Genomic DNA, 12,518 nt, shown 5'->3' on the forward strand with positions numbered 1-12,518 from the left:
CGCTGAAAAATGATTCATTGTAAATTAATTAACATCACTGTGGCACTTTGAGTAGAGAAAACAGAATGTTTATTTCATTCTCTTGTTCCAGCTGCTGAATCTGCCTCAACTTACGCAACCATCTGCTAACGACAATCGACTTCGTGGAAATGTATACACAATCGACTCTTGTTCAGCTCGAATCGGAACGAAGAATGCGGAATTACTTGGCGGCTCCTAAGCCAAAGCACGGAATCAATTTTCGCGCTTTATGATCGGATAATTGTTCCTGTTAGAGCGTTCAACAACTCGACGGATTGAATTTTTCTCGTTTACGTACAATTTGCAGAATTATTAACCCTCTGGAGGTTAACTTATAATGGTTCTCGAGGTAAAAATGAGAATTCTAACTGTGGTAATTCTTACCTGAAGGCAACCACAGAAAGACTTTTTCACTCGGGATGGCATCGTCTGGCAGCGACCCACGAACTCCTTCAACGGCTGCGGACTCTTTACGGGACAGCTCGGAATCCTCTGCAAATTAAGACAGCAAAATTAGTACTAAATCTAGCATCATGGAAATTCAATATTTCTAGAACCAGATTAGAAGAATAATAGAAACAGAGACAGAAAGATAAATACAGTATTTGTAGGTATTTTGTTTATCAATAGAAATTATTGAACCGGGATGAATCAAAGTCTATTATTACTGTATAGTAATTAAGCAATTAAGTAATAGCGAAGTATATTCATTAACGGAGTCTTTTAATTCCAGGGTATAAACAAATCTGAAAAAATTCTGAGATATTTACTAAAGCTTTTAATTTAACATACAAGTGACAATTAAATGAAAAATTTAAATTTTCTTGCAACAAAAATAAAAATTTGAAAGCTAGTTCTGAGAAATGATAATTTCGCCTGGAACTCAGCTATCCGGTATGCCGACGGAGGTTTAATTATTTATATAATTAAATAAAGTACATCATCGTTATAAGAGAAAAGCTAGTAGGAAATCATTCGCGTCTAATTATCGAACGCTGATTAATATTAACATAGCGTAATCGAATCAGGAAGCATACAAAGTCGCGTTTCATCGCGGAAATGCGTTTCTATGGGGAAAAAGAATAATCGATGGCTTTCACTCGCTTTTGTCCGATACGTGAATTCTTCCATTGGATAATTAAAGGAACAGGTAAGATAAGTTGTTACGGAAGCGCAAGCGTAACGCAGCATTCGTGCGTGTCGTAACAACGCAACTGTCATTGATGTGCAACTTTCGATGCAAGTTGAGAACGTGAACAGTTCGCAGAAAGAACGACTTAAATTCGGGTCAACAAACCTTAAGATACCGTGAACCGATCGTTATCTCTTGCTCGTTGACAGAACGATATCAGGGATCGTAAATTTTTTCTGACGGTCAAAATTTATCTCCCATCAACGTGTCATCTTGTATTCTTTACCGTAAAGAAAAGGAAGCGAAGCGCAAACTTTCGACGAAATTTTTAATTAAACAAAACTCCCTGATGTTTACGAACTTTCTCGATACCAATCTGCATATTTTCGCGTTATTAAATTTTCTAGAATTTTTCCAGTTTCAAACAATATAAAATAAACAAGATCCTACGCCAAAGAACCAGGACGACCTATCGTCCTGTACCGCTTCCGGAAGGGACTCGATGTTCTCGTGCTGACCGTTGGGCGACATGCGTCCTGTTTATTCAAGGCTCCTTTTTTCCACGGTGACAAAATCCCTCGAGACAGCGACACGATCACGATTCGTCGTAATTGTCCATGCAATTACTCGCGAATTTCACTTTTGCGCGTCTAGAGCGGCGGCGAGACTGCCTCTTCACCGAGAGGCTCGAGCCAACGACAACGAGGTCGAGTCGCAACGTTACCTCTTATCGTGCCGTCGAATTCCTTATCACCTTGCACGGAAAAAATAAAGAGCCCCGGTAATTTCTTTCAGCGAGTTATCACGCGTGTCTGCATAATAACATAAATCCGACCGAAGTGTCTTTCGAATCAGAGAAAAGAAAAATTATTCTATTCCCCGAATCATTTTATTCGCTTGATTATTAATTTATTTATCGAAGCTGTTCGACAGACAGAAAGATTTATCAGTATCCTCGATGCGCGGCTCATTATCTCCCAGGTATTTGTTATCACTCGTTTGCAGTGCTAACTATGGACCACGTGTGAACAGCAAGGAAATATCAACGGAGAAACTTAGCTATCGTATTGCATATCGATGATCTGCGGATGGAAAAAGATTGCCGAGGAATTTCAAGCGTCGACGAGCCGATCGCCGGCCACTTTCCACACTGTCGCGAAAATTTATTGCATCGACGGCTACCCTCGTTGTCGTATTTTCACGGCATCGTTAAGCGGCGAATATGAATGTCCATGCTTGACACCTTTCTCTTAGAAAGCACCAGCCTGCAGGGAGGTTGGAGCTTATTCTTCATCGATTACTAATTTTTCATCGGAAATCGGAGATCCGAGGATATTTTTTGACTTAATTTTAGGGGATCAAAAATGTTTGATTTAAAAATGTTAAATTTTTAAATTTCTTAGGTCAAAAAGAAGATTTGATATTTTGGAACCCTGAAACAATTTTCACCCTTCTTTTATAGAAAAATATTTGCGTTGAAGAGAATGAAATATGAATTTCTTTTTTATATTCCCCTGCGTGCATGAAATATCGATGGACTAACCTTATAAATTGCTCCAATTTGCAGGCTACCGAGCGCGAACTAAAATTCCTCGGCGACAGAAGATTGCTCGTCGACTTACGAGATACGCTTGTAAACAGAGGTTTTTTTGCACCAAGGCTGCACAACTTAATCTACGACCACCTAAATCGTTTCCTTTGCGAAACGCAAAGACACGCCAGTCTGTCATGGCTTGCAGATTCGCAACTGTAAATACAGACGAGCAGACGATCCAGTGGTTCGCAAATTATCGTCAACGTCTTACAAGGAATTTTCCTCTTCGATTAACCCTTTCGTTGATTAAAAAACATCTGCCTATACAATTTGTCGATTTCCGGAAACGCAAGTGATTTCTTGTATAAATAAATAAACGTCCTTCGATTAAACCTACTCCAACTGTTTGTAATTTATTCAACTGTGCAATTCTGCGAAGTGTTATGCGTACGATAATAACTTGCATAATCGTATTAAACGATTTCTGCGCGATCGGTTCGAGAGAAACTAGGCGAAGTCTCTGGAATGCCAAGTGAAAACTCCGGTGAAATAATTAAGTAATAAGGATAAACGAGAAATTTCGTGGCTGGAAGGTAGATTTTCGCTCTGCCCATCGCGGACAAAAAGGTGACTTGAAATCTCCTGGCACGCAAAAGGAGGCCTCCTCGGGGCACAGGTGAACTTTCGAGTTTCGTGCGTGGATCGGAGATCCAGTCGAAGAGCAAGGAAAAAATATATTCGGGACGTTGTTGTTAAAACACGATTTACAGAAAGATCGCGGTAGTATATCTCGGTAAGCGCACGGCCGAGGGACAAAGGAAATTTGCATAGATAAACGTGCAGGAAGATTTGCGAAAGTGGGTCAAACTACGGTTCTCGAACGAACGATCATATGGAGGACGTTGAATGGCTTAATTAGAGCTAGGTGTCCCCTTAACCGTGACGATTCTCTTGATTGTTTTCCATTAATGAAGAAACGAAAGATCAAAGGTGCGAGTTGCATCGTTTCGCTTGAAGGAATCCATTCATTGTTTTCAAATTGAATAAAATTATCTATCGATCGATTTTGGTTCGGATATTCTAAATCTATATTTAGGTTTCCAGTTTTCATTTCTTCAGCTCGTTAACACGCGTTTCCTAATATTTCTATTGAAACCAGTTGGCAAAAGATGAAAAGGAATAGCGAGGGAAGCATCGAATCTCACGGTACCGGTTATCCAACCTCGGTAGCTATTCTTCAAGTTCCTAAGCTGCTAGAAAGCTCGACGTTAAACGCTCCAGCGTGATTTGTCATCGCGGACCACCTCGTGCATCATTCGAGAACGTTAATTGCGAACGGCGTTCTACACACGATTATTCTTGTTATACATTCGATACGGCCGGTAGGACACATCTCCAAAGGAGAAGAACAAAAACTATCTACGACTTAATTGCCTTCTGCTCTAATCCGTTGATTAATCAGCGATGGTAATTTTAATGGCGATTGTATCGTTCCATCGGGTGTAAAGTTCCATTGGAGTTAATTAAAGGAAGAGGCGCGGTGGTAATTCGAAAGATACCAGAGAGACTCTGCTTCTAATAATATACTACGTTTTGTGTTTTTACAATTGTACTGGCTGGTGGAATTTCAGGTAAAACAGAATTATGTATGAGTGCCGATTAGTTAATTTATTGCCAGTAACGTTACATGACGTTATCGTTGGAAATACAATATTTAAGGAAGAAGACTTTGCTAGCAGTGTCTGGCAAACAATTCGATATTTCAAGAGAAGATTTGTAATAAAATAATAAGACGTGGAATCATCTGTCATCACCCGAGTCATTCGATTTATCGTCATTCAGTAGCGATGTTCTTTCTACTCGAATGATTGGACAAAGTGCCTTGGGCGATCTTGAATCGATCGATCGTTGTATCGAAATCGATCGGTTTCTCGTGCAAGCTGCTGGAAAGGAATAAAGGGCTTTTGGAAAATTCTGAACCATCGAGGGAGTCGAATTCGATGATTTACTAGCTCGTTAAAATGGAAGCGAAACCGAGCTGTGCGTGCATTTAACAGCTTCGATGATCGATCTACGAGCAGCCTGGATATTTCTGGACTTTCCTTTTTAAACGAGCACCGATATGTACACGAGACCACGACGATAATTTATACTAACCACGTAACTTCGGTTGCTTAGCCCTTTCGCTATGGACGACGTATATATACGTCGTTGGAAATCGACTATTCACAGTGAGAAATATACGTGCGCTGCTATTAAGATCGAGGTTTGTTGAGTTCAAATATCATAGTGATTAGTTTTGTCTTGAAAAAATTGGTAATAAATGAGCTGTTTAACAAGCTTTAGCTTTGCATTGTATAATGAATAGCATAGAGAAATAATTGACGTAATTTAATATTTTTATACAATTCAGCGATATTATCAAAGATTTCTATTTAATCTATTTTACTTTTCTATGAAAATTTAAGCTCTAATTATTAGAAACAGAAATAATTAATTTTCAAATTTCAAGATTTCTATTTGCTATTTTACATTATTTATACAATAGAATTTAAGATAATATTTTTTTATTATTTTTTTTAATTATTCAGACATACGTATTCAACGTGTTAACTTCGAAAAACAAAAAGTAGAGTTAATCACTTTGACCTGAAAATGGTTCAATTATCAGTATCCATTTCAAGGAGACCGTGTGTCGAAAATAGAGAAAGTAATCAACCAAGAATTTCTATTCTTCCACAATATTAAACGATCCAGATATGGAAGGCATCGATCGGTCGCCATCGATAAGACTGACCGAAAAAAGTTTCACTTGCCGAATATCTTCGGTGAGAGTATCGATCGAGGAAAGAAAGAGAAGGACACTCGTTGGGAGAAAGGGAGAGAATTCGATAATTTAACTATTTTTCATCGACCATTGTTACACACGCGTTTCACCATACTCGATTATTGCCCGCCGCTTTCGACATCTGACACCTCGTGTAAATTCGAACAGGGATGCTTTAGCGGCTCGCGAGATCAAGCGGCGCAAGCCATTATTTAGAACGCAATGGGAGTGGTTTGATTGCCGAGAATTTTCTAGTAAATTAGAGCTTGGAAAGCTAAAGGATCGGAAATATTCATAGCGCGATAGCTTGGAAAATTAAGAAAATTCAATTTGAAAAATCATCTCGCGTTCCCTCGGGTTACCGTGCAAGGACAATGGCCTGGCGCAAGGAACTTCCTAGGATACGAATGGATGCCCGTAGCCAGCGATTCGAGCGAGGAACCGTTGTGAATTCCTTCCTCTTGTTCTTCCACTCGGCATCGTGTAATTCGTAATTAGTCGCGGATGCGCACGGTGGTGAATGTACCTTGACGAAGGTGCTACCGTGGACATGCAAATCCTCGTTGACTAGTTCTTGAATCACGGACAAGAGACGCGCGTCTAATCAATTTACGTATACCAATTACGCGTAATTACTTCTATTTCGCGCGTTTTAATTAGAGGTAATCGCGAAGAGGCTCGACGAGGAGCTAAGCAGTGCAACGGAACGGGATCCTCCTGGGTAAAATATGAATTCGAGCAGGCTCGCCCTGCCACGCGATTTATTAATTTAATTGCGAAGGAATTAAAGGATTTTACGTAGACTACTGCGAGATATTAAATTACTCGATCAGCAAGCAGGAAGATTCTTACAGAAATCAATTTTCTTTCATCTTTGAAGAAAATTGTAATTATTAATAAGAATCTTAGAAGATTCTCATGCTACTTCTGCCGAGATTAGATGTACTGTTAATAAAGATTTCTCTTTTTTTCCATAATCATTTTCATAAAGAATAAAATCACGCGAGAAAATGAATATTCTTAAAAGTGATTTATCAACTGTGCGATACACAGTCATGGAAGAAACATCTAGGCACCGGGAATTGATCCTGATCCATTTCGTAATTTAGAGAAAAAACTGTCCTCAACAATATCACCGGATAATTCTTAGTAATTTAGCGGTTACCGCAGCTGGCTAACTGGTCGTTCGAACCTCGAGCTTTAGGTTGAAACGCGCAACTGTTCTGTAAGCCTGTGGCGATTCCGCCGGCGAAAGAAAACGATCCGGCCAAGCTCGAACCAGTCGATCGTAACGAGGCAATCGATAAACATCTAGTTGCTGCTCTAAAGTTGGTAGAAATCGGAAAAAAAACGCGGTAACCATATACAGAACGTTTCAAAAGCAGCTGGCATACAGATGACCCTTTTTAAAATTTCAAACATTAACTTGTTAAAAGATTTTCATATTTTTGGGAATAAATAAAATGTATTTTTAAACTTCGAACACCATTTTTGAGACATCTTGTAGACGAAAGACTCGAGGAAGTTCCTCCGCAAAAAGGATGTCGTACAACGTAGGGTAGTTTATTAACTCCCGTTGCCACGGGCGGAACGAGCGATATTTAATTAAGGGAAACGAGCCACGATGTACCTAATGCATCAGGTGATTTTAATTTAGTACAAGAAGCGCGTCCGACGGTCTTTGAACGATTCTCAAAGGAAAAACCGATCGACCCCGTCGAGAAGTTCAAAGCACTTCATGCTCGAAGCAAATTTGCACCTTTCTACAAAGAAACTATCTACGATATTAAGCTTGAAAACGGTACTTTGTAAAATAGCGTTTGATAAATGAACTCAAACACGCACGTGGCGCTACGATAATTTCCTCTTCCCATATAAAAATACACTTCGTTAAGATAAACGGTGCGTAACGTTACCAGATTCAGCTTGCCCATCTTTTCCAGTACGGTGTCCATTTTCGGTGATCTTCTTCCGTTCTTCAAAAGTAACCGTCCTCGAAACGCGACAAGTATGTTCCCTTATCAGTCAAGATTCTCCCACGGCCAATGGCGAGTTACTCATATCACGAACGTAACTTGTTCTTCTATCAAAACAGTATCTAGTTTCACCGGACTTCGATTTCGTTCGTTATCAGTCAGCGGAGAAATCGTGAGTCCGATCGCGTTGAAACGTTCAACGGCTACATAGAAGAGGGACTCTAATCGAGTTAATTAATCCACCGGTTTCGCGGAAATTCTGCGATGAAATCGAACCCCTCGCGCCTCATCCAGTCGCTGTTTCTCCGGGAATAATTTCTCATCGGACCTTTCTCCTTCGTCTGGCAATTGTCTCGATGAAGTCGGCTTCCCAGATCGGATGTCTCTCTTGTCACGACATTATTGCTCGTTCAAACACCGGTTCGAATTGATTCTCATTGTTTAGCCGAACGATTTTCTGTCAGCATGTCGACGAACAGAACGATTCGCGTAGGACGATCGGTGCGAGGTCCGCGGTGAGAGGATAGCGGCTACGGAACCAACCTCCTTGCTCGCGATTGTAGGTTGAACTGCCAGGTGAAAACACAACACCTCTCAACCTGCACAGGTGCACACCGAGGCCTGCCGGTACGCGGTAGGAAGGGGGTCCTACTTGTACTCCGGGGGGAACTGTTCAACACGGATACCTTAATCTTTGCCTGGCCCCATCCGACCGATATCGTCTTCGATGCTCGTAAGTCGCGTTACCGGAAGCGAACAACAGGTTTCGACGGGCTTGATTGTTAAATGGTACTTTAATGGTACAGGGTTGGAATTAACCCTTTGAGTTATCAGGAAAATTTCTATTTCTTGAGCGACAGGATTTAAAAAATCAGGATTTAAGGTAATTAAAAATAAATAATAAGGGATTTTTGAATGAAAAAAATTGTACATGGTGTAGCGATTTTTTGTGTAAGACGTCTTGAAGAAGTTTTGGAGATTAAGTCGGTCGGGATGGGCGTGAACGACCCAAATTTTGCGCGGGTCGACGCTTTTCGAGTTCTGGTCGGGCGCGAAGAATGAATATTTATGGGAAACCGATGCAGGCGAATACGTAATTTCGTCGGGACGTACGTACGTACGGGAAGATATGCACGTAGCAGGGAAAATATTTTACGAGCCACTAAAGATATCCGGTCGTAAGCCAATAGCGATATCGATGTTGAAACGAAGATACTGCAACAACGTAGCATGTGCGTTGAATAAAAACGAATCCAAATTAGGTTCGTTATATTTTTTCTTTTCCCGAGGAAGCTTCTCTGGTAATGTTTCAAAGTTGAGTAAAATCGAGGCAAACAGAACGGAAAAGTAGTTTCGAAAGTGCAATCGAGGAAAGGAGCAGGCACCCCAAATAGGGAGAGGAGGCTTAGCAACGATCGGGTGCAAAAGAGAAAAAACCATGAAAACTCCTCTTGCGATTCGATGCATTTAGAACAGGCACGAAAATGCTGACCGTTCTCTCCTGGAATCTCGACTTCTTTTCCGCACACTTTTCGTACTCGCGTTTAAGGAACGATTGCGTGTGCATTGTACTTAAACGGGTAGCGGGCGAGTAGGAATAAAAAGCGGCCCAAACGAACGTGTGCGAATGCACACAAACCGCATGCTCTCGAAACGTGAAAAGCCAGCTTCTACGGAGAAACCATTTGTATTTGAGAAACGCTTTGAAAAATAACCATTTTTTAGATTCTTGGTATTTATAAAGGGTAAACGCCTTGAGAAATACCTTGAGATTGGAGAACAATTTATAAGTACCGTGCGTCGCCGACCTTCCGAACGGATTCTTGGTATCTATAGTAATTATTCAAAACAGAATATAGAATTTTAGTTTAGAATTGTATAGAATTTTAATTATTTAAAAAGAGAAATTATCATTTAAAGAAAAAAAAATATATGGGAAGCAAGGATTTGAACCGTGGACCTTTAGACTGCTAGTCATATGTTTAACCACGGAGCGGATTCATGACTCGCAATCTGAAGATCTTCGGTTCAAATCCTTGGTTCCCAAAATTTTTTTTTTTTTTAATGATAATTTTTATGTAATAGTTATTCAAAAAGAGACAAATTATCATTAAAAAAAAAAGAAAAAAATATGTTGGGAACCAAGGATTTGAACCGCGTGTGTGAGTTTGTCATACTTCAGAATGTAAAGAGTAACTAACTGTAATTGTTAATATCTTTTAAACGATTAGCCGTCTGTCCCCAAAATAGGCGTGTTCAGCTCGACGAGCTCTACAAGCTGGCAAAGTTTCATTAATAAGTGAGTACATATAACACTTGGGTAGTTCCCCTTGTAAGTTTCTCTCGAAACAGGGAACAGAGTCTAAGTACCGTGCGTCGCCGACCTTGCGGACGGATTCTTGGTACCTATAAAGATACCTGCTTCGAGGAGTATTTCGAGACAGAAAGAATAATTTCTAAGTCGAAGACATGAATTTCAATTGAAAGTCCCATAGGAAATCGAGATCGTTCCTGGTCGAATTAGGGAACTAAAGAGATGGTGGAAAGAAACTGTCCTTGTTTGCTCGATGGTGGGCAGTAGCCTTGCAATGGAATGCATTCTCGTCTCTTCTCGCGGCTGGTCGACTGGTTTTTCAGCAAGTAAAACGAGACTCGCGAACGTCACCGCATTTTTTCCTGTTTCCACGGTGGAGGAGGGCTTGCTTCATCCTCGTTCCTGTCGCGCTCGATCGCCGTCCTTGAAGGCATTCTTCGCCGCGGTGGTCCTCGGAATCCCGGCGACATTTCAATCGAGTTAAATCAGAGTCGAGCACCACGCGAACCACGTCGAATCGGTGATCGTACGTATAAGCCATCTTCGATTAACACCAAAAAATTTTGGGAACATCAAATATGTACACGTTTACTCAATGAACGTTCTGTTCTACAGCAGAGGATCAAAATCATCGAGTCACACGTTGAACGCGATGACCCGCGCAAACAAACCGGTACTTTCTTATACGGTTTTTAACGACCGCCATTTAGAAACCGTTCGACGTGGTTCTGCTTCTTCGGCATGGCTATTGCTATGCTCATTCTTGTCTACGACTCCATGACCTGACCCCTGCTCCGCTAGATTCCGTCTGCGGACGATGACGGCATTAGACGACTTTGAAATATGTCATACAAAGCTGGAAACTGATTTAACTGCTTTTTCTCAGAATCTGTCGTAGCTATCAACTTTAAATTTTTAGAACCCCTAATATTATACTCAATGTGTATTTTAACTTAGAGGAATGTTTAAATATTGAATAGAAAAAATTATGCAACCCTATCAATGTGCTGCCAATCTGGTTATAGAGCGAATTTTTAAAAAAGTCCCTGGCTAAAATACGTGTTATCCTTGATAGTAAAAACTCACAAATTTTTAACTCGATGGGTCGATTAGTTACTGAGAAAAAGGAACACGAGTGCCGAAAAACGTGACCCCCTATAGTACTACAAAAATTGTTATAATTATGCATTCTAACTTTAAATATTGTTTATTATCAAATTAAAAAAAATCGATCTCTTAATAGCGATGGTGGATGAATTGCAATTCAGTAGAACTTCAATTTTCAAAGATCATGAAACTGCAAAATTATGTCACATTTAAACGACTCGAGATTAACAGTCCATTGCAGAGAATTTCTTTGATTTATCGCTCGTATAGTAATATACAATGTTTCTCGTTAATTTTTCTGCGCCGAAGAAAAATACGAAGCTCGTAAAATGAACCGCGCTCGTAAACCGAGTATCAGCAGCCTTGCAACCAAGTAGGAGAGCAGAATTGCTCGCGGAAACGGCGAGGATCGAAGAAGCGGAAGGTTTCTCTGGCTCGTTTTCACCGGTAATGCCGTACGAACCCGCACCTTTACGCGCATTCCTATGATAACCTGGCCAAGTCGAGCCGATCGATTAACGGCGACACCATTAAGTCCTCGTCGACTCACGCGACCAGCTCTCGATCTTCTATGAACACGAAAAACTCGTCGACGACGTTAAACGTCCACGGAGACGGTAACAGATGTACAAGTCATTGATATTTATTCGATGATCGTCGAATGGAAAAATTCATAGACATAGAAATCTGTGAAATCGTTAGACGGCGAGGAAATAAGAATTAATACGTTAATTAAATTAATTACTCGAGTCCCATTAACTCGCCCAGCATTCTATGAATATTGATATCTACGAACGAAAGCCGGCTTGTTACGTTAAGAATCATGGAAACGACGCACGTTTTTCAGCTCTATAAAACCATTTACAAGAACTTTCTCATTTTCGATCTTTTATTTTGGTCTTGGAAATTCTAGTGATCTTCTCGCGTACGCTTCTTGCTCCATTCAATTAACGACGTAAATAGGAATAATCGCTATCAATTTCATCGAGGAGAACGCGAGGCGATCGGGGAAATTGAAATTAACACGTGGATCGATGTAAAATCATACAGACAGCTCGATGTTCACACGCTTCGCCGGATATCGTTAAAGAGACGATCACAAAGAAAAGTTTCAACGTTATCGCGCCCGATCGTGCACGCGTCGAGCATAAATTCGCGAAGAAAAATAGAGAAATCGAAAGTGCGGGATAGTACAATGGACTCGACACAATGAACACATTAACGTCAATGACCATGGAGAATTTGTGTATTTTCAAAAGATTTTCTACGCTCGTGCTCTAAGTGACACTCTATGGTGGGTGGTTAAATTCATGGCGGGCTATAAACGCTCATCATCAACGCGTCATTGATAATCATCCCATATCGTTAATTCTTGTTACGTTACAATGGAGCCATTACCAAGAGACAGTGTCATTCTTAACATTAGAACTACTGACTTATTTTGAAAATAATTCCTCGTTATAAACTTCGAATATTATTACTTTTAAATATATTAACCATTATAGTAATTATCAGAATAAAATACAACCTCTGTTTACTATTTTGTTTCTACTTTTGGCACTAAAAGTAGGCAGCTCGAATATTAAAAATTATATTTATTAAACAAT

The 12,518-nt window shown here is 40.2% G+C and overlaps 1 protein-coding gene across 6 annotated transcripts in view; it reads right to left on the reverse strand.

Moving 5' to 3' along the window:
• The window catches only part of LOC114873502 (disheveled-associated activator of morphogenesis 1), a 38,053-nt gene that overhangs the window by 7,657 nt on the left and 17,878 nt on the right, over positions 1 to 12,518 (reverse strand). For 3 of the 6 annotated variants that reach the window (XM_029181931.2, XM_046286415.1, XM_029181923.2), the window contains exon 2: positions 406 to 513. In XM_029181931.2, coding sequence (XP_029037764.1) covers positions 406 to 447 — 42 coding nt within the window. In that variant the 5' untranslated portion in view covers positions 448 to 513. Of the gene's footprint in view, positions 1 to 405; positions 514 to 1,603; positions 1,840 to 2,696; positions 2,766 to 7,430; positions 8,040 to 12,518 lie in introns of those variants that run through there. The other 3 variants (XM_029181915.2, XM_029181938.2, XM_029181905.2) reach the window with 3 other exon arrangements.

Source organism: Osmia bicornis, chromosome 7 (genome assembly GCF_907164935.1).
Source record: "Osmia bicornis bicornis chromosome 7, iOsmBic2.1, whole genome shotgun sequence".
In the NCBI taxonomy this organism is placed as follows: Eukaryota; Metazoa; Arthropoda; class Insecta; order Hymenoptera; family Megachilidae; genus Osmia; species Osmia bicornis.